Source organism: Pinus tabuliformis, chromosome 7, assembly GCF_031772625.1.
Source record: "Pinus tabuliformis cultivar Carrire ecotype Pingquan chromosome 7, CPIR1, whole genome shotgun sequence".
Taxonomy (NCBI): domain Eukaryota; kingdom Viridiplantae; phylum Streptophyta; class Pinopsida; order Pinales; family Pinaceae; genus Pinus; species Pinus tabuliformis.
Window position 1 is genome coordinate 216,252,796 of NC_142293.1, and position 22,645 is coordinate 216,275,440.

A 22,645-nucleotide genomic window follows, 5' to 3' on the forward strand; every position below is an offset into this window, starting at 1 on the left:
ATGTCTGAATCCTTTTTAATATGAAGTCGAAAAACGAATGGGAAGGAGGACAGAGCCTTGATATTATTGTCGTACGGATATGTTGTTGAAAATGATGAAAGCCATCGTCAAACATTCACAGGCAAAGTTTGAAGTGGTATAGATTCAATCAAGCTTAGATTTGTTGTTCTTTTATCAAAAATTATACATAATGATCACAAATTCCATCTGCTTGGTTCATCAAAATTGTCTGTCTGTCTTATTACATGCAGGATTTTCAAATAGGAAAAAATACTCCTAATTATGAATTTTTACATCAGTAAATACCAATGAATGTAACTTTAGGAAGTCCTGGGATGGGTATAAAATGGCATAATATGAAAGAAAATCCTACACACTTACCTTTTTGCCTATTCAGATAAGCTTCCAACTCTCGCGTACTTTTGAAATTGGCATCTTTCTTCTTTCTCCTACAAGAGACTCCAATTATGAGGACCACATTTTTCCTACGGGGAACTGCATTGATCTCTCGGCTTAGCTTAGATGGAAATTGCTATTACCAATGCAAACAAATGAATGAAGAATAATGCCATTATTAACTTATTTCCAATAAATGAAACTGTTCGGACTCAAACATTAAATCAACCTGAACATTGTATCACCCTGCTGCCAACGGATATGCAGCATATATGAAACAATCCAGCATAGCTCTTAACTTTTGCCAACTATGAACAAAAATGCTGGCTCATCAATCAGGACAATCGCAATAAATTAACATAGTGATATCGTCCTTCTTATGCTCACAGCTCTTTTTGACAGTACATCCAATGCTCTCTGGCAATGTATTCAGTGGTAATCAAGCAACAGAACAGTGGGCAGCAGTAGAAATTTTTGTTTTTCAAATTACTTTTGTATGTGATCATTTGATGTTATGCCACATAAAATTAGTCACTTCATAGATATCAACCAATCATGAAATAAAAAATTATATTTCAAAAAAAAAAAATTTGATTAGTTTAGCATATAGATTTACAAAACTTTCATAAACTTTATTTAAAATAAATAAATAAAAATCAAGATATTGCAAATTAATTAAAAGTCAAAGTAAGTTGACTAAAAAGCCATTACAATATAGTATATACTCTGCCTTGGGCAGCTATAAAATCCCCACCTCCATAAATTGGAAATATTATTCTATCCATAGCAATTAAATTGAAAATCATCAGTTGTAGAAGGCTCTTTATTTGTTTAAAGCAGGCTGCACTCGATGTCAACAGACGAGGTTATCTCACCTTGTGCACAACAAATACAACAACAACTACAATCCTAATTTTTTGCAAGACAAGATTTAATTTAAAATATAATATTACAAAACATCCAGAATGAAGAGATAGTAATTATTGTCTCAATTTTGCTTCTAGTTTGCATGGCTACCATATTGAAGAGTGCACTAAATTGCTCATGAATCTCTCTCATCTTTGGACAACTGCATTTTAATTGCATTTGCAGCAATGTATAGCAAGGCCACAAATTTTTGGCTCATATGTGGAATTACAAATATTAATAGATAAAACAAATAAAAAACATATTTTGTGATTATAGCTTTTAAATACCAGTAGGATGACCCGTTTTTCATTCCAAAGACAAAAGTTTAAGAAATACAATGCAAATTGCTACTTATTAACATTGTTCTTACTGAAAACAGCAAGAACAGATTTCCCATTTCAAAAATATTTGTATGAATACTGTATACAGTTACTTTGATACATCCCCATACCCAGAGTACTGATAGAATAAAGGTGATTCTTCAGGGCACTGTGGTTTAGTTCTTTGCAGCTTTCTTTCTTAGAAACGGTTCCACATCCAGAGAGCCAATTTTTGCTGCAAGTATAAAGTCGTTTTCAGTTAAACCACCTGTCCATAAAACAGTGAAAATTGCTTTCAGTGTTCTTCATCGGAATACTGAAGGTATATTGTGATCACCAAAGTTGCTATCTGATGCTCATGGGAAAGGATTAAGTGAAACTGCATGTCCTTCCCACTTAGATCTCTTACATACAAAATTACATAGGGGCAAAGACAGAACATTGGATCGAAAAAAACATTCTGTAAATGCCTATAATATAAGCTTGAACATAAGTTAATTTAGGTTTCATAGAACTCTATCCTCTGATGTGTCACATCAGAGGGAAAAGCCTCACTCTTATGGTTCATCCTATGTGTCTATGACAAGGAATAAAAAGAAAACTGTTTACAATAGATGCTTCAACAATGAAAATATTGCAACTAAGTGCTACAAGACTCAAAAGTACAAAGAGGCTTCAAATTTACCTAATGCATGCAATTATAAGAGTATCAATTCAGTTAAGATATAACAGATATGTCATAAACTAATCATGCAACGTGTTTCTCAGATGGTCTTCTTTGTCCATATGCAATACATGCCTTTCTAACCAAAAATTGCAGTTGCTCCTCCATATGAAAGTGGAACACTCTTCAAGGGTTGTGTTATCCTAAATGAAAAGCCATAAATGCAACCTTTGACTCCAACATCCCTGACTCCCTTTCCATCTGGGGTTTCTTTGTAACATGTGGGTCACCTTAATTCTAATGCTCCATTGCCCCTGTTGATTATAAACTATGTTTACACATGTGCTGGTGTATACTACAGGATGAACTGCAACCTTAGGTATCTTACTACTGAGGTAGTGGACATCTAGTAAACCAATTCTTATCTGAAGTTTCACCGCATTAAGCTTCCAAATATTCACTTTAAAATCCTCTAGCATCAAATCTAGAGGGACCTTATCAGCAAGTCTGGTGTTTGACTTCTCAAGTATTATGAGCTTCACATCAACTCCATGTTGAAATATGTAACTAGGTTCGGTCTTCATAATGACATACGTAATCATGATTTTATGTATTTGTTGTAAAGAGAAAAATAAATTTATTATTGTTATTCTTGAGGCATTGCTTTCATGCTCAGGGGAAATTTATTTTTAGGTCAAGCACACATTGAGTGTTTCTAGGGCTTGTCATTGAGTCTACAAGTCAATTGAGTTATTGTCATGTATGAAAGACCCTTTTGGGCATTTACATATTGTAAAGAAAATTTATTTAAGTCAAAAACCCTTCAATACCTTGTCGAACTAGTAGCAACAAGTCGACCTACATGAAGGAGTAAGTCGGCCACATGACAGGATATTTGACACATTGTGAAGCCTATATATAAGAGACTTCGACCTCACTTGAAGAGCACTCACCCACCACAAGAAACTCGATCAAGGAAGAGAAGGAGAGCAAAGAAGAGGAAGACTAAAGTGTTGATCTAGATTGTCATTGATGTCAACATGGCAATATTCTAGGATACTAAATGATGATGTGAAGCCAAGGAGAAACAGATCCATGAAGTAACAGGAGCAAGAAGCCAAGAAGGAAAGCCACTGGAAAGACATTGGGAAGCCATTGGACATCAAGAACAGGAGCTGTCAAAGAAGAGCTACCAGAAGTCAAAGGAAGAGTTATCAGAGCATATCGCATATGCCCAAGGGTAAGTTCTAAAGGGAAGAACAACGACACCTATCGCATATACCCAAAAGTAAGTGCTAAAGGAAGAAAACAGCGAAATCGGAGGAGCATTGCGGACCCGAAGTTTTGTTACAATATGCCTCTATTGAAATATCGCATCCACCGCATCACGAGTCATGAAGCCTTGTTACATTGAAATCCCCGATTGTGATATGAGTTGCGAACCCGATGGTCCCATTATAACACGCCCTAATTAATATCACATCCGTCGTATCGGAACCTTCACAAGTTATGAAGGCTTGTCACATTAATACTCCGATTGAGATATATTATACGGACCCGAACAGTTTATTATAATACACCTTAATGTAATATCGTGTCCGCCTCGTTGGAAGTCATGTACCGCAAGTCTTAAAAGGAATGTAATGTCAAACCCGCTGATTGCAATGGTATTGCGAACCCGCTGCACCATTATAACATAACTTAATGTAATATCGCATCCGCAATAATCGCAAGTTTCAAAGGGATGTCAAACCGTCGATTGCAATAGAGTTGTGGACCCGACGAACCGCCGATTGCGATAGAGTTGTGGACCCAACGAACCGCCGATTGCAATAGAGTTGTGGACCCAACGAAGTTATCAAAAACAGTTTAATATAATATTGCATCTACTCCATTGGAAATAGGGGCATCAACAATGTTATATCGGTGATATTGAATGTTGCGATTGCGGGATTTAAGTAGTGACGTGGCATGTGGGGACCGCCAGACATCTATTATAATGTGGGTATAGCCTATTCTTTATGATTTTTGTAAATAAACAAGTTTAATTGGATAAAGGCCCCTCCGATATAATTTTAATGCGCAACCTCATAAGTCGGCCTCTCCTCCCAATGAACGTGTCTTTTGGTTATTGGTGAGACTCATAAAAATACAATTTAAAACGCTTCACTTCAAACGGGTGAATCGGGCATCTATCACAGCAAAGAAGAGACAGTTCACAACTCATGAACTTGAAGGAACAGAGGAAAGGAAGTCGAAGGTCCAGTGGGAAAAGAAGGAAGCCGAAGGTCGAGCGGGAAAAGAAATTCTTTTGACTAGGTTAATCTTTGAAAGGCTTAGACCTGAAATTAATTAATTTGTAGAAGTGAAAACCACGACAATCACTCCTCTGAAGCAGTCTGATCCAGGTGGATATTGGTGGCCACCTGCCAAGTCCACCTGGACCCCCACCATTGTCTTTCTCAGCATTTTCAGTTTCCTTAATTGTAGCACAACTTACTATTTTTAGCAGTTTTTCGGGTCCTGAACTTCCGGAGCCGTTTTGAGGCCCTAAACGACGTTTTTTGGGGAATCCAGGGGCAACACGAGTCCATGGAATGGACTGGTGTTGCCCGTTCCAACAATGATAATGCTCGGATAGATCTTTCTAATGAGCTATTGTACGCGTCAAACGGAGATCATATGCCAAAGTTACGACCCCGGGAAGTTGATGTACCAACTTACCCCCAAACGGGGCCCACAGTTTGGCGTTTCATCTCCTAGGGTTAGGTTTTGGGAATGTTAAGGGTTTTTCCATTGTTTCTCAACAATAAATAGGCCTTCGAGCCTCATTGTAACACAGTTCAGAGGCATGTAGCCATCACATCTCTTCACAAAGATAAGCTACCATCGCCCTAGCTAGTTTATTTCCATTTCTGTCTGTAAGCATATTTCAGTATTTTCCATTAATGAAATGAAGTATTATTTCCGCTGCATCTTTGTGTATATGGTTATCTCTGTAATTTGTTGCGTTCCTGTTTAAATCCGGATCAGTGGTATCAGAGCGGTCTGCTTTTTCTCTGTTTTTCTTTGCATGTCCCCAACAAGGTCGGGATATAAGGAGTTAGGACTTGAACTGGTTGAACCTTTGCAAGACCAGCCTCGCAAATCCCGACGGCCTCCCATGGCGGACGAGAAGAAAGACGAGGGGGCAGGAAATCCCATCAAAATCTTGCTCGAAGAAGCGCTCGAGCGACAACAGAACGCGATGATGGACAGCTTTGCGCAGATCCTTCAGCGGCTACCCAGAAGCGGCGCATCGGCTTCCAGCAGCTCCTCTGGAAACGCCACACCCTTTAAGGTACAAGTTAATTTTGAAATCCCCATATTCGAGGGTCAGATAGACGCCGATGCCGTAGATAAATGGTTAAATCTGCTAGAGGGTTATTTTTCTGTTCATGAATTTTCGAGTCGGGAAAAGATTGTTTTTGCTCTTCTCAAAGCAGCCCCCCACGTCAAGGACTGGTGGGAAACCTACTGCGAGCAGAAGAATGAAAGTACTGGCTCACTATTTTCAGCCGCACCCACCTGGGATTCGTTCCGGGATACCATCAAGGAGCAGTACTACCCTGTCGGAAGCTATGAGGATGAATACATAAAGTGGACCACGCTGTGGCAGGGAAGGGACCAAGACGTGCCGGAGTTCACCAATCTTTTCCATACCCTTCGCACAAAGTTGGGTATCAAGGATTCGGAGCAACATTTGATACTCAAATACCGTGGCTGCCTGCACAAGTACATCCAGGAAGAAATACAGTTCCTAAACATCCCCTCGCTCGGCGCAGCATACCGGTATGCCGTCAAGGTCGAGCAGAAGTTTAAACAAAAGAAGCGAGACTTTGGATCTGCGAATCCAAAGTAGGGGAAAGGTGCCCCTAAACCACAGAACAAAGGACAAAGCCAAGGCGGGACAGCTCAAGACAACCAGCCGAAGCTGCAAGCAAAGAGAAACGCCGCGAAGCCGAGAAAGGACACTGGAAAATGGTGCGAGTTCCATAAGAGCTCCACTCACAACACAAGTGAGTGTCGGGCCAAGCAGTCACTGGTGGCTGAGCTAAAGGTTTCAGAATCAGATGCATGTTCCGACTCTGAGTCAGAACCCGATAAGGGGTATGAAAAAGGGAAGCAAATCATTGATGCGGATCCCAGCGCCACTGTTGCTACCGCAAAGATCCAGAAAAATGAACCCGAAGATCCAGAGGAGGAGGAGCGTCTCTTCCACTCCCAGATGTGGGTAAAGGGCTCCCCGATACAGTTCATTGTTGATAGCGGGAGTCAAAAGAACCTCATTTCGGCAGAGGTCGTGAAGCGGTTGGGCTTACCGACCACAGCACATCCACAACCATACACCATTGGGTGGCTTCACCAAGGGCGAGATCTTCGCGTGAGCCAGCAGTGTCGCCTTCCATACAACATCAAGCCCTTCACGGATGAGGTATTGTGTGACATTGCTCCCCTTGAAGTTTGTGACGTATTACTAGGACAACCATACTTGTGGAAGCGACATGCTGTGTATGAATCAAGGCCCCGTGCTGTTATTATTACATTGGGAAATAAGTTGTTCAGGATACCAGAGGTAGCACCACCTGCCGCCATCTCTTTGATTACTGCAAAACAATGCAGTAAGATCATTTCCAAAACCAGGAAATTTGTTTTCCTGATGATACGCCCTCAAGGGAAGAAGAAGACAGTGGCCGCGGCCTCCAAACAGGGTCCCTCTGCACAGCAGCTACAGATGGACAAGATTGTGGAGGAGTACGAAGACATCTTCACCTCCCCGGCAGGGGTTCCTCTGCACTGTCAAGTCAAGCACTCCATCGATCTGACCCCAGGTGCGCCGCTACCCAATGGACCAATTTATCGGCGCTCCGTTCTGGAGAACAATGAAATCAAGAGGCAGATTCAGGAGCTCCTGCAGAAAGGTCACATCCGTCCGAGTTCTTCGCCCTGTGGGAGCCCGATAGTGTTGGTACAGAAGAAGGATGGGACGTGGAGACTCTGTATTGACTATCGGGCGCTGAACAAGATCACTGTCCGTAATAGGTACCCGATCCCGCGGATTGATGACCTCCTAGACCAACTAAAGGGGGCGAAATATTTCAGCAAGATCGATCTGAAGTCAGGATATCACCAGGTACCAATTGAACCCTCAGATGTGTGGAAGACTGCCTTCAAATCCAAGGAGGGCCTCTTCGAATGGTTGGTCATGCCTTTCGGATTGACGAATGCTCCTGCAACCTTTATGAGGCTAATGGATGACATCTTGCGGCCATTCACCAACTCCTTTGTAGTAGTATACTTGGATGACATTCTGATCTTCAGCCAGAGTTGGGAAGAGCACCTCCAACACATCCGACAGGTTCTCCAAACACTGCGGCAACACAAGCTATGTGCCAATTTGGAGAAATGCACTTTTGGCATGACCGAGGTTCAGTATCTGGGATACATCATTGATGAACAGGGGGTGCATGTCGATCCAGCCAAGGTCCAAGTCATTCGGGATTGGCCCTCTCCAACCACTCTAACAGAGCTCCGCAGCTTTCTAGGTCTTGCCAACTTCTACCACAGGTTTGTGTTGGGATTTTCTCATATTTCTTGGCCCTTGAGTCAAGTCACCAAGGGCGGGGCGAAAGCAAAATTCTTTTGGTCTGAATCTCAACAGAAGGCATTCAGGGAGTTGAAGGATCGCCTCTGCACGGCACCAGTGCTCGCGTTACCAGATTTACAACAACCATTTGAGGTCGAGACAGATGCCTCTGACTATGCTATTGGGGCAGTCCTTACTCAACATGGACATCCAGTGGCATATCACAGTGAAACACTTTCAGACACAGTCCGGAAGTACCCCACTTATGATAAAGAGATGTATTCCATTGTACAGGCCTGCCGACAATGGAAGCATTACATTTTGGGGAAGGAAACGGTCATCCACACAGACCACCGACCTCTGCAGTTCATACAGACCCAAGGGAAATTGCAGAATGATCGCCATCAGAAGTGGTCTACATACCTGCAACAGTTTCACTTGAATATCAAGTATAAAAAGGGCAGCACCAATAATGTTGCAGATTGCCTCAGTCGACCACCGATCATGGCGCTAACCACCGTGCTCAACTCTTGCAGGCACGAGACTTCTGATTGGCCACTTCTCTACAAAAGCGACCCAGAATTCGGCCACACATACCAGACACTCTTGGAGGGTCGGCAGGTTGCAGATTTTCACCTCCAAGATGCCCTATTATGCCACCTCGGTCACCTTTGTGTTCCTTCAAGCGAGCGTGCCAAGATGATTTGGGAAGCACACTACAGTCGGGCTGCTGGGCATTTCGGGGTCGAGAAAACAGTGGCAGTACTGCAAAACTATTTCTATTGGCCGAATCTTCGACAGGATGTTGGGAAGTACATCCGATCATGTACTGCCTGTGCCATTGCCAAACCGACCATTAAGAAGCAAGGCCTCTATACCCCGTTGCCTACCCCTAGTCGACCTTGGGAATCCATCTCCATGGATTACATGTCAGGCCTTCCTTCCACTAAGCATGGAAATGACTGTGTTTTTGTGGTCGTCGACAGGTTCTCAAAGATGGCCATTATGATGGCCTGCAAGAAGAATATCACAGCAGAAGCCACTGCTAAACTCTTCTTTGAACGAGTGTGGTTGCACTTTGGGATCCCACAGTCTATCATCTCAGATCGGGACAGTCGGTTTCTCAGCACCTTTTGGTCCAGTCTCTGGTCAATGCTGGACACCAAACTCACGAAGTCCACAGCCTTCCATCCTCAAACTGATGGCCAGACAGAGGTTGTCAATAGGATGATTGTGCACATTCTGCGCATGTATAACTCAAAGCATCCACGCACATGGGACGAGAGCCTCCCCTACGTTCAGCACAGCTACAACCGAGCTCTTCACAGCTCCACTGGCCATAGCCCTTTTCAGGTGGGTTTGGGATTCCAGCCACTATGCCCCATTGATGTGGCCATGCCACTTGCAGCTACTCACATGAATTCAGCTCATGTCCAGTCCGAAACAGATAAGGCCACCAGCTTCATTGAGCGCATCCAACATATTCGCCAGCAGGTCCATGACATTCTTGAGAAATCAAATGCCAAGTACAAGCAGCGACATGATCAACATCGGGTGCCACACAAGTTTCAGGTGGGCGACAAAGTCTGGTTGCATTTGCAAAAGGAACGCCTTACTGGAGCCTATCGGAAATTGAGACCACTCTCATATGGTCCTTACACCATTACTAAGGCTATGGGAGACAATGCATTTGAGCTCAGAGTTCCCCCATTCCTTGGCCTGCACCCAGTATTCAATGTGGACCGCCTTCGGCCATACTTTCCACCATTGCTAGACACATCCGACATTGCAGAACAGCTCAAACCCACAGAATTAAATCCAGATTGCATGGAACAAGCTGCAACTGATCGGATCATGGACACACAGATCAAGAACACTCGCCAACAGAATATCCAACTGTATCGAGTTGTCAAAGCGGGCCAACTCCTTCAGCAGGGCAAGTGGCTCACCAGGGAACAAGTTCAGCAGAAGTTTCCTCATCTCATGGAAGAGCTCAACGCAATGGGGACCATTGCTTCCTAAGGGGGGAGGAATGATCCAGGTGGATATTGGTGGCCACCTGCCAAGTCCACCTGGACCCCCACCATTGTCTTTCTCAGCATTTTCAGTTTCCTTAATTGTAGCACAACTTACTATTTTTAGCAGTTTTTCGGGTCCTGAACTTCCGGAGCCGTTTTGAGGCCCTAAACGACGTTTTTTGGGGAATCCAGGGCAACACGAGTCCATGGAATGGACTGGTGTTGCCCATTCCAACAATGATAGTGCTCGGATAGATATTTCTAATGAGCTATTGTACGTGTCAAACGGAGATCATATGCCAAAGTTACGACCCCGGGAAGTTGATGTACCAACTTACCCCCAAACGGGGCCCACAGTTTGGCGTTTCATCTCCTAGGGTTAGGTTTTGGGAATGTTAAGGGTTTTTCCATTGTTTCTCAACAATAAATAGGCCTTCGAGCCTCATTGTAACACAGTTCAGAGGCATGTAGCCATCACATCTCTTCTCAGAGATAAGCTACCATCACCCTAGCTAGTTTATTTCCATTTCTGTCTGTAAGCATATTTCAGTGTTTTCCATTAATGAAATGAAGTATTATTTCCACTGCATCTTTGTGTATATGGTTATCTCTGTAATTTGTTGCGTTCCTGTTTAAATCCAGATCACAGTCACTCCTGAAGTAGTTACCGGGACAGTAAGAACATAGGCTTGAAACAGAGAAGTGTTTTTGTGCATACATTGAGGCTTAGCGCAGTCTATTAAAAATATCTTGTTGAAAAACTTCAGCAGATCTTGGAGACATTATTGAAGATCGTGATGCACTATTGTAATCATCATGAGGTAACTTTGCAGACTCTCTTTGGGCAATATGAAGAGTTGTGAAGACTCCTTCATATGAAGACAGGTTGTCATTGATGTAGCAATGAAGCTGAAGATTAACACGGCTCGGTGAAGAAGACTTAAGGAGCCGTGAAGTACAACCAAATATACCTTGACAAAGTAAAGCTATAGATTTGGAGCCCTTGGGGTTGGTGCCTCATAATTGACAGGGTTGGTGCCTTGGAAAGTCCAAGTTGGTGCTTGGCAAATATAAGGTTGGTGCCTTGGAAAGGATAGGGTTGGAGCACTAGAGGATCGGTGTCCTCAAGAAACCAGGTCGGAGACTATACCAGAGAAGGGTTGGTGCCCTAGGGGTTGGAGCCTCTAAACGCAAGGTCAGTGCCTTGGGAAGATAAGGTCACTGTCCTAGAGGTTGGAGCCTCACAAAAGTCCAAGTTGGTGCTTGGCAACAAGTTGGAGCCTGGGAGATTGAAGATCGGTGTCTTCATCAAGGGTTGGAGCCCTATATACACTGTACTTGATTCATTATAAAGATTATATTAATAAAAGCATTTATTCCTATTGTTCATTTTGTGTTCTAAATATAAGTGATCTAACTAGTAAAACTAACAATTGAAAAGGAATATTGATCCCCCCCTCTCAGTCTTTCCAACAATTGGTATCAGAGCCAGTACCTTCACTCAAAGCCTAACAACTTGAAGGTTGATCATTTAGAACACAAATGGCAAAGCCAAGGAAGAAAGTCTCCAATCCTCCTAAAGATGTGTCTCCCTCAACCACTGAAATTGAAGTCAGTCAATTTGTGAAGGATCCATTGCTCAATGGAAACTTTGATATATGGGAAGCAAGAATGAAGAATTTCTTAAAGACTCAAGGCATTGAAGTCTGGAAATCGGTGATTGTTGATAGCATGATGGATGGAGAATCCAAGGAGTACAATGCAAAAGCGATGAAGGCAATCTTGAATGGGCTACCAAATTCTATAAAGGCCAATTTAGAAAAGTGTTCGTTAGCAAAGGGTATATGGGACAGACTTCATGACCTTCACTCAAAAGGAGCATTGACCATAACCACTAGTCAAGAAGATGATGGAAAGCAAGAAGGAAATCCATAAACCATCAAGGAAGCTAAAACTAGGAATGATGACATCAAGGACAAAGAAGACCTAGAAGATGAAGAGAATGAAAAAGATTTTGACGAAGATCTCCTCACAACTTATGGCTGCCATGGAAGAGATTGTCAATTTGAAAAAGGAAACCAAGGAACTGAAGAAGAAAGCACTAGCTGGAGACCAGGACCAAACAAGGAAGGAAGTTGACCTTGTCAAGCTTCAAGTACAAGAAAGGGATGGAAAGCTCGCCAAGCTTAAGGAGGAATTTCATCAAAACAAAAGAAAGCATCATGAAGAAGTCATATCCATGACAAATCAATTGGATAAGGCAAAGAAATGGGAAGATACCTTGTCAAGCCACCTTGAACAAAGGCACAAAAGCTTGAACAAACTTGAAGCAGAGATTGGTCAATACAAGGAAGAGGTCTCCTCTCTTAAATCTCAACTAGAAGAAGCAAGAAAGCTAGTACAAGGAGTTGAGAAGACAATGGAAGCATTGGCAATCATAGAAGGACAGGTTGATGAAGCAAAAAAGGAGAGAAACACCATGATATGTCAACTAAAAGCAAAGGATGAAGAAATCTTCATCAACCTTCTCAAGACCGAAACATGTAAAGCTACAAGGATCAAGGAAGAAATGGAGAGCAGTCTAGCAAAAGAAAATGAAGAAATCTTCAAAATGAAGTCAGATATCATCTCCCTTAAAATAGAAGCAAATGAAGCAATACGTATCAAGGAAGAGTTTGAGAAACAACTTGCTAAGAAGAATAATGATTGTGAAAGATTGGAAGAAGAGATTGTCTCCCTCGGGAAAAAGGTTGAAGGGATGAACAAAATCTTGAAGAGCTCTCAAGCCTTGGATGACATGCTCAGCCATCAAAGATCTCCATTTGATAAATCAGGTCTTGGCTATGAAGGTAAATCCTCAAGCAAGAATGACAATGCTTCAAACAACAAAGATGTGAGGAAGTCAGAAAGAAATGTTGATGCTCCCAGTTTCAGCAAAGGTAAGGATAATATTCAAGGCAATAATGAAGTCATGTTCCAAGAAGAAATGCAAATGATGTCAAGGATGCGAGAAGCAATGGTTATCATCAAAGGATCTCAAGGCAGAAAGACTTCAGAAGTACATCAAGGAAATCTCCATCTCCCAGGTACCAAAGTTTATTTCTTGGTTATTGTTATGCTTGTACAAACTTTGGACACATGGCAAAAGATTGTAGGGCATATCACAAAGATAAATATTATGGTCCCTGACAATCTCTAAGAAGCAATTTTGCAAGAAGAAGTCATGAATTCTTATTCATAAACAACATAGAGTGCTTCAAGTGTCATAACATTGGTCATATGGCACGTGATTGTAACTTGACTTGGGCACCTACTCAAGCTAGAACTATGCCAAAGAAAAAAGTTACACAAGTATGGAGAAGAAAGCAAATACAATCTGAAAATCTCTTGAACTCTCCAGCCAACAACACATGTTGTTGACTTGATAAACATATCCTTAATATTCTGAGTGTTTGATGATGGGATTCTGCCAAAAAGAGACCATGCATACAGTTAGGGGGAGCTTGTGATTCTTGATCATTATTGCAGAAGCTATCCGTGAAAGGGTCCCTATGAAATCCTTGATGAGCTATATTGACAATCATTCTTTGATAGATCATTTCTCAGGAACACTCCTTAGAAAGAACATGATCTCTTATCTATCCATTGGACTGTTGTTGAAGATGTTTTCCACTTGATCACTAAGCAGAAATTGGAGCAGCAGAGAAGGCCATCTAATGCTAAAGAAATGGGGCAAAGAACTATGTTGTTGTTATTACAGAAGTTGAATGTCTCGACTCAAGGATATGATGTGAGAACAGGTAAATTGTGGACACAAATAGATGCAACCTTCAAACAAATAGATACATCTGGAAATGGAGCTTGAATGTTTTGTTCACTACACAAGAAAGAGTAGTTGGTAGCATTTAACATAATTGAAGCATTGCAAAAAGTTGTTAGTCAGTAGAAAGAATTTAAAAGACAGTCACAGATTGATATCAAAATCTGCTAATGGAGATAACTTGCAAAGAACACAAGGAAAAGATGGCTCATCAAAAGGACTATAGAAAGAAGAATGTTGTGCAGTCGAATATAGCTCAGGTTGATGCTCGTCACTTAGAAAAATAGCAACAGTAAGGCACAACCTCTCACCATTTCATCTGAATGCAATGATGTTGAAATATTGGATGGCAATGACTTAAGGAGAAGCACAGAGATACAGAGGAACTCGGATCTGAAGAGAGATAGCGAGAAAAACAATTTCAGTGGCATTTTCTCTTGATTCGGACTATGAAGACCTCTTAATTCTGACTGTGGAGACAACAAAATTCGGATTGCAGAAGCATAAAAACTTGGACTTGGACATTTGGTGTGTGGCTATTTGGAGTCTATTTGGAAGCACTGAAGTGGAGCATCTTTAAGGCATCGTTGCCCACACTTGAGCATGGTTAAAAGCAAACTTTAAAGGTCTGTTTGGGACATTCTTGGAGCAGCATTGTTGAAGCCATGATAAAGTAGTTCTTTTGAGACATGAAGAACGGATAATGTGCTAGCTGATGATAAGGCAGCAATCTCTCTATCTTGAGTAAAAAAAAAGGAAGAGCACCATGACAAGGGGAGCAGTTCGACAGGGGGAGTCCTTGTGCACTCCTTTGCCATTGATGTCAAAGGGGGAGAGAAGAAGAATATTGCCATCAATGACAAAGGGGGAGATTGTTGATCTAGATTGTCATTGATGTCAACATGGCAATATTTTGGGATACTAAATGATGATGTGAAGCCAAGGAGAAGCAGATTCGTGAAGTAACAGTAGTACGAAGCCAAGAAGGAAAGCCATTGGAAAGACATTGAGAAGCCATTGGAAGTCAAGAACAGGAGCTATCAAAGAAGAGCTATCGGAAGTCAAAGGAAGAGTTATCAGAGCATATCGCATATGCCCAAGGGTAAGTGCTAAAGGGAAGAACAATGACACCTATCGCATATACCCGAGAGTAAGTGCTAAAGGAAGAAAACAGCGAAATCAGAGGAGCATTGCGGACCCGACGATTCTGTTACAATATGCCTCTATTGAAATATCACATCCACCGCATCACGAGTCTTGAAGCCTTGTTACACTGAAATTCCAATTGCGATATGAGTTGCGGACCCGATGGTCCCATTATAACACACCCTAATTAATATCGCATCCGCCATATCAAAACCTTCGCAAGTTATGAAGGCTTGTCAAATTAAAACTCCGATTGCGATATAATATACGGACCCGAACAGTTTATTATAATACACCTTAATGTAATATCGCGTCCGCCTCGTCGGAAGTCATGTACCGCAAGTCTTAAAAGGAATGTCATGTCAAATCTGTCGATTGCGATGGTATTGAGGACCCGCTGCACCATTATAACATAACTTAATGTAATATCGCATCCGCAATAATTGCAAGTTTCAAAAGGATGTCAAACCGCCGATTGCGATAGAGTTGTGGACCCGACGGACCGCCGATTGCGATAGAGTTGTGGACCGGACAGAGTTATCAAAAACAGTTTAATATAATATTGCATCCGCTCCATCGGAAATAGGGGCATCGGCAATGTTATATCGGTGATATTGAATGTTGCGATTGCGGGATTTTCATGAAGTTGCGATTGCGGGATTTAAGCAGTGACGTGGCATGTGGGGACTGCCAAACATCTATTATAATGTGGGTATAGCCTCTCCTTTATGATTTTCGTAAATAAACAAGTTTAATTGGATAAAGGCCCCTCCGATATAATTTTAATGTGCAACCTCATAAGTCGGCCTCTCCTCCCAATGAACATGTCTTTTGGTTATTGGTGAGACTTGTATAAATACAAGTTAAAATGCTTCACTTCAAGCAAGCGAATCGAGCATCTATCACAGAAAAGAAGAGACAGTTCACAACTCGTGAACTTGAAGGAACAGAGGAAAGGAAGCCGAAGGTCCAACAGGGAAAGAAGGAAGCCGAAGGTCGAGCAGGAAAAGAAATTCTTTTGACTGGGTTAATTTTTGAAAGGCTCAAACCTAAAATGAATTAATCTGTAGAAGTGCAGACCACGACAATCACTCCTCTGAAGCAATCACTCCTGAAGCAGTTACCGGGACAGTAAGAACAGAGGCTCGAAACAAAGAATTGTTTTTGTGCAAACATTGAGGCTTAGCGCAATCTATTAAAAGTATCTTGTTGAAAAACTTCAGCAGATCTTGGAGACATTATTGAAGATCATGATACATTGTTGAAATCATCATGAGGTAACTTTGCAGACTCCGTTTGGGCAATATGAAGAGTTGTGAAGACTCCTTCATATGAAGACAGGTTGTCATTGATGTAGCAGTGAAGCTGAAGATTGACAGGTGTTAAAATTGGCAACTAGGGCCAAACTCCATGTGGGTCATCACATTTATGGCAGCTGATATTTTTCCTTGATTCATCTCATCGAGAGGTGTAGGATTGATCTAATGATCATCCAATTCCGGCATGTATTTATGGAGATATGAATTTATTTGTATATACTTGACAATTTGTCAAGGTCGGCCAGCGAGATAAAGTGTGTGGCACATCCCCAGCTTTACCTCAACGTTGCATATAAAGCAAGGAGACATTGTGCCTCATTTCATCATCATCTAAACACTCATCTTCTCTCCCCTCATCTCATTGGGCCAGCAAAGGAGCAGCTTCTCTCACACGTGCAAGAAGAAGGACACATTTTCTATTTAGGGCAGTGTTGAATGATTTTAGGGCAGCGTTGACTTTTCTAGGGTTGCGTTGACCAAGTGTTGGGCTACTAAATGAAGTGTTGACCAAGGGCTGACCTACGCATGGTATTTGGGTGCTGCGTTGAACAACATTGACCAAAGTGTTGACCAACGTTGACTAGTTAGGGCTGACCACAAACCCCTGATCTCTAACCGTTGACCAATGGGTTGTTTTGGGTTGCCGAAGTTTGTTGTTGAAGACCTAGTTCTTCAAGGTTGACTAGAGGTCAATCCGGGGTTGTTTGACTAGATTTGACTTTGCTGATTTAGGGTTTGCTACTGCTGTCATAAAATTACAGATTTCTGAATTTGTACTATTTCTCTCTGTTGAACTATTGAAGATTAAAGAAGAATTGATCAAAGGGTTTTGGGGTTTGTCCCTAGCTAGCCGCCACATCTTGTGTCTCTTGTCTTGGCTTGTTTTCTGTCGATCTATTAATGTTCTATCAACATTTTACTTTATGTTTATGTGATTGCTAAACAGTGGCTAATAAGAAGAAATCGAAGTAAACTGCACTAAGCATAGAACATACCATAAATTAACATGGTATCAGAGCTGAGGTGAAGACAAAGCCCAAGCAAGAGCAAGAGCAATCACCGAAGGCTGTTGAAGCAATCTCAAAGACTTCGTGGGGTCCTCATCGCACTTCCCCGCTAAAGAAAAGCTCCATGAGAAGTATGACTATCACGGATGGAAGATGTCTCTCGATCTGACATTAGAAGAGCGGGAAGTGTTGGACCATGTGAGAGGCAGAATCGTTGAGCCTCCATCAAATGCATCTTCTACTGCTAGGAACATGTGGACCAGGGGAGAAGTCAAAGCAAAGAAGATCATCTGGGACTCTATCGACAAACGCCTGGTGGCCTATGTTTCCGAGCTGACCACCTCCAAGGAAATCTACAATAGACTGGTAAGCTTATTTAAAGTTAATGATGCAAATCAAGTTTTTTTCCTTAGAAATAAGCTGAAGGAAATTGAGAAGGGAAAAAACGAGAGTATGCAAGCATACTTCTTAAGGATCACCGAGATCAAGAATGATCTCCTATCGATTGGGGAAGTCGTTTCTGACAGGGCACTGACCATCACAACTCTCGGAGGGCTCCCATCTGAATGGTATATATTCAGAATCACTCTTCTCAACAATAATGTATCCCAGGATTTGAGGAACTGATGGCAAGATGCACTCAAGAAGAAAGAAGGATGGAAGAGCAGGAAATGCCTGCACTTAGAGGCAATCCCGCTGCATTCTCCTCTCATGCTAAGAGGAGAAATAATTTCGGGGCAAGATCTAAGGGAAAGGCCGGACCGAAAGGTGGAAGGAAAGGTAGATGTTACATTTGCAACAAAATTGGCCACTATGCGAGGGAGTGCCCTGATAGAAAGGACACATCTCATGACGATGATCAAAATCACTCCCGAGGCAATTCCAACAACAATCAAAGGAAGGGTGGTTTCAATGGCAAAGGAAAAAGGAATGGCGAAAATCAGGGAAATGGTCAACCCTCCAAGAAGGAAAGAAACTCCAGGTATGAATCTAACGTTGTTAACAATAAGCAAGATGAATATTATCTACCAGCGGCCCTCTCTACTATTGCTCCCCCGGACTCGCTAGGAAATTGGCTTATTGATAGTGGTGCCTCAAGGCACTTCAATGGTTACAAAGAAGCTCTCTCTAATCTGATAGAGAAGGAGACCAACTTGGAAATTGTTCTTGGGGACAACTCCAAATATCCCGTAAAAGGCGTAGGGAATGTCTCTCTACAATTGAATCAGGGTAATACAATTCATTTGCAAGAAGTCCTATATGTACTTGATCTCAAAAAGAACCTGGTGTCCCTTTCGGCAATGGAAGACAAAGGCTACAAGGTGGTCTTCATCGATGGCAAGGTAGGTGTATGGAAAAAGAATTTCAAAGATGCTTTCACTCTTGGGTTTAGGGTTGACTCTTTATATCATGTCAAAGGAAGTCCGTTGGGTGTCATGACTTGTGACACATCTTTTCAGTCCAAACTACAGCACCGGAGGTTTTCCCACCTTCATTATAAAGCTCTACCAGATGTGAGGCAAATGGTGATCGGGATGTCGAGATTAGCCATGATGTCACCTTTGACAAAGATATGGCTCTTAGCAAAGTTGACAATCTTCCTATATTGAGGAAATTTGGAGAACTTGTCACCAGGAAACCAGAGGAAAAGGAAGATGAGACAATGCACGATGTAGAAGAACCTATGGATCCTATTGATCCCCCTCCGCAAGAACCTTCCTCTTCTAGGAAGAGGCCTTCATGGCTCAGGGGGACACTTGATGATGCTGAAGGACACATTGCACCCAGGCGGACTTTTTGTGAAAGTAAGAAGCCGACCAGGTATCAGGGATACTTGACCGTCATGAGCACGATCATTCAAAATGAGCCTTCATCGTTCGCAGAAGTTGTCAAGCATCAAGTATGCAAGGATGCTATGACTGAGGAATATGAGTCCGTCATGAATAACGATGTCTGGGATGTGGTCGTCAGACCCCAGGACAAAGCAGTTGTCACTTCGAAATGGCTTTACAAGATAAAGTATAAGGCTCGTTTCGTCACTCGTGGCTTCTCTCAGAAGGAAGGTATAGACTATGACGAGATATTTGCACCTGTTGCCTGATATACCACCATCCGCTCGATCATAGCCCTTGTTGCTTCGCAAGGATGGAACCTACATCAGATGGATGTCAAGACCGCGTTCTTGCATGGTTCTATCAAAGAGGAAGTCTATGTGGAACAACCCGAAGGATTTGAGATTCATGATTGGGAATCTCACGTGTGCAGGTTGAAGAAAGCCCCCCTATGGGCTGAAGCAAGCACCTCGAGCATGGTATGAGAGGATCGATAGCTATTTGATGAAGCTAGGATTCACTAGGAGTGAAGCCGACGCTAAACTTTACTTTAAGGTTGAAGATGAAAAACCTCTCATACTGGTGTTGTACGTTGATGACCTCTTTCTGGCAAGTGCAAACCCTCTCATTCACAAATGTAAGAGGGAGTTGGCTTCTGAGTTTGAGATGAAGGACCTGGGACTGATGCACTATTTCCTACGACTAGAAGTCTGGCAGAAGCCACGGGAGATTTTCCTTTCTCAAGGAAAAGATGTAGTGAAGATATTGAAGAGATTTGGTATGGTGGACTGCAAGCCCATAACTACCCCGATGGAGCTTGACTTCAAGAAGTTAAGCAGTAGTGTTGCCAAACCTGTTCTACAAAATGCTACCGAGTATCGTCAACTCAACGGAGAATTGATGCTCTTGGTGAACTCCCGTCCGGATATATGTTTTGCAGCCAACACGTTGAGTCAACATATGTTTGAGCCTCACCACACACATTGGATTGGTGCCAAGAATCTGTTGAGATACCTTCGTGGCACAATCACTCATGGGTTGAGATACACTGCCGGAGATGTGAGACTACATGGATATAGTGATGTTGATTGGGCAGGCAGTGTGGCGGACCAAAAGAGCACTTCCGGGTGTTGTTTCTCTTTGGGATCTGCCTCGATATCCTAGATGAGCAGGAAGCAAAAGTCAGTGGCTTTGAGCACCGCTGAGGCAGAGAACATTGTTGCGAATATGGCCTCTTGTGAGGCGGTCTGGTTGCGGAAGCTCTTCAGTGAGTTGTTTGGATTTACATTGGATACTACCGTGATCCTATGTGACAACCAGAGTGGGATTTGTTTATCAGAGAATCCTGTATTTCATGATTGCTCTAAGCATATCGATATCAAGTACCACTATATCCAGGACATGGTGCAAAGGGAAGCAATAAGGCTCCAACATATCGGTACAGATGAGCAGGTCGCCAACATTTTGATGAAGCCCCTGGGAAAGGTCAAATTGTTGACTTTCCGAGAACGACTTGGTGTCGTTGAGAGACCCTCTTATGAGGGTCGTGTATGATGCATACATTGAGCTCTGGGAGCTCCGGGGGGCTTGGGGTACTTCTTGGAGCGACATGCGACCATAGGGCGACTCACCCTCCCCTAGTGGTGCACTATGTACAGGGTGACAGGTTCAACCTTCCCCTGTGATACCCCATGGCAACTTAGGGACAAGATTATTAGTTCTCCTGTCGAGGCATCCTATCCATGCAGTCTGGGACTCATGGGAAATACCTCTCGTCTGATCAACGAGCAGGGAAATGGGTTTAGGGACCATAGTAGTACTATCGATGGACGCATCGTTGTATTTACCGTACTCCCTATGCTAGGATGACCTACATTGATCTGGGATCAGTGAGAGTGGTATGACACACTCTCTGGGACTGACTTCAGGTCAGTAAAGGATGGTATGATACATCCTCGATCATTTCCTTGATTCCTCTTGTCGAGAGGTGTAGGATCGATCTAACGATCATCCGATTCCGACATGTATTTATGGAGATATGAATTTATTTGTATATACTTGACAATTTGTCAAGGTCGGCCAGCGAGATAAAGTGTGTGGCACACCCCCAGCTTTACCTCAACCTTGCATATAAAGCAAGGAGACATTGTGCCTCATTTCATCATGATCTAAACACTCATATTCTCTTTCCTCATCTCATTGAGCCAACGAAGGAGCAGCTTCTCTCACACGTGCAAGAGGAGGGACGCATTTTCTGTTTAGCGCAGTGTCGACTGATTTTAGGGCAGAGTTGACTTTTCTAGGGCTGCGTTGACCAAGTGTTGGGCTGCTAAATGAAGCATTGACCAAGGGCTGACCTGCGAATTCTGTTTGGGTGTTGCGTTGACCACTATTGACTAGTTAGGGCTAACGGCAGACTGCTGATCTCTAATTGTTGTTTTGACCGTTGACCAAGGGTTGTTTTGGGCTGCCGAAGTTTGTTGTTGAAGAACGAGTTCTTCAAGGTTGACTAGAGGTCAATCCGGGGTTGTTTGACTAGATTTGACTTTGCTGATTTAGGGTTTGTTGTTGCTATCATAAAATTACAGATTTCTGAATTTGTACTATTTCTCTCTGCTGAACTATTGAAGATTAAGGAAGAATTGATCAAAGGGTTTCCCCGCATTGGGGTTTGTCCCTGGCTAACTGCCACATCTTGTGTCTCTTGTCTTGGCTTGTTTTCTGTCAATCTATTAATGTTCTATCAACATTTTACTTTATGTTTATGTGATTGCTAAACAGTGGCTAATAAGAAGAAATTGAAGTAAACTGCACTAAGCATAGAACATACATTAATTAACAACAGGGCTCGACGAAGAAGACGTGAGGAGACATGAAGTACAACCAAATATACCTTGACAAAGTAAAGCTATAGGGTTGGAGCCCTTGGGGTTGGTGCCTCAGAATTGACAGGGTTGGTGCCTTGGAAAGTCCAAGTTGGTGCTTGGCAAATATAAGGTTGGTGCCTTGGAAAGGATCGGGTTGGAGCACTAGAGGATCGGTGTCCTCAAGAAACCAAGTCGGAGCCTATACCAGAGAAGGGTTGGCACCCTAGGGGTTGGAGCCTCTAAATGCAGGGTCCGTGCCCTAGAGGTTGGAGCCTCACAAAAGTCCAAGTTAGTGCTTGGCAACAGGTTGGAGCCTGGGAGATTGAAGATCGGTGTCTTCATCAAGGGTTGGAGCCCTATATACATTGTACTTGATTCATTATAAAGATTATATTAATAAAAGAATTTATTCCTATTGTGCATTTTGTGTTCTAAATATAAGTGATCTAACTAGAAAAAGTAACAATTGAAAAGGAATATTGATTCCCCCCTCCCCCCATCTCAGTATTTCCAACATAAAGGAATGAAAATTTTGAATATTTGTAGCATAAAAACTTATGCTGAAACAAGAAGACTGATAGCTTGTAGACTTGATTATAAAAAATACACAGAGGTATTTAAAAATAATAATTTATTAATATATATAAAAATGTATGATGATTTGAATGTACAATGAGGACCCTGCTTTTATACCTCAACAAGTGACCTTTCGTGAATGGGC

The 22,645-nt window shown here is 42.4% G+C and overlaps 1 protein-coding gene across 2 annotated transcripts in view; it reads right to left on the minus strand.

Moving 5' to 3' along the window:
- Nucleotides 1-1,547: 1,547 nt before the first annotated feature.
- The window catches only part of LOC149246620 (pterin-4-alpha-carbinolamine dehydratase 2, mitochondrial-like), a 151,434-nt gene continuing 130,336 nt past the window's right edge, over nucleotides 1,548-22,645 (minus strand). For both annotated transcript variants that reach the window (XM_089455726.1, XM_089455725.1), the window contains exon 6: nucleotides 1,548-1,893. In XM_089455726.1, coding sequence (XP_089311852.1) covers nucleotides 1,802-1,893 — 92 coding nt within the window. In that variant the 3' untranslated portion in view covers nucleotides 1,548-1,801. The remainder of the gene's footprint in view (nucleotides 1,894-22,645) is intronic.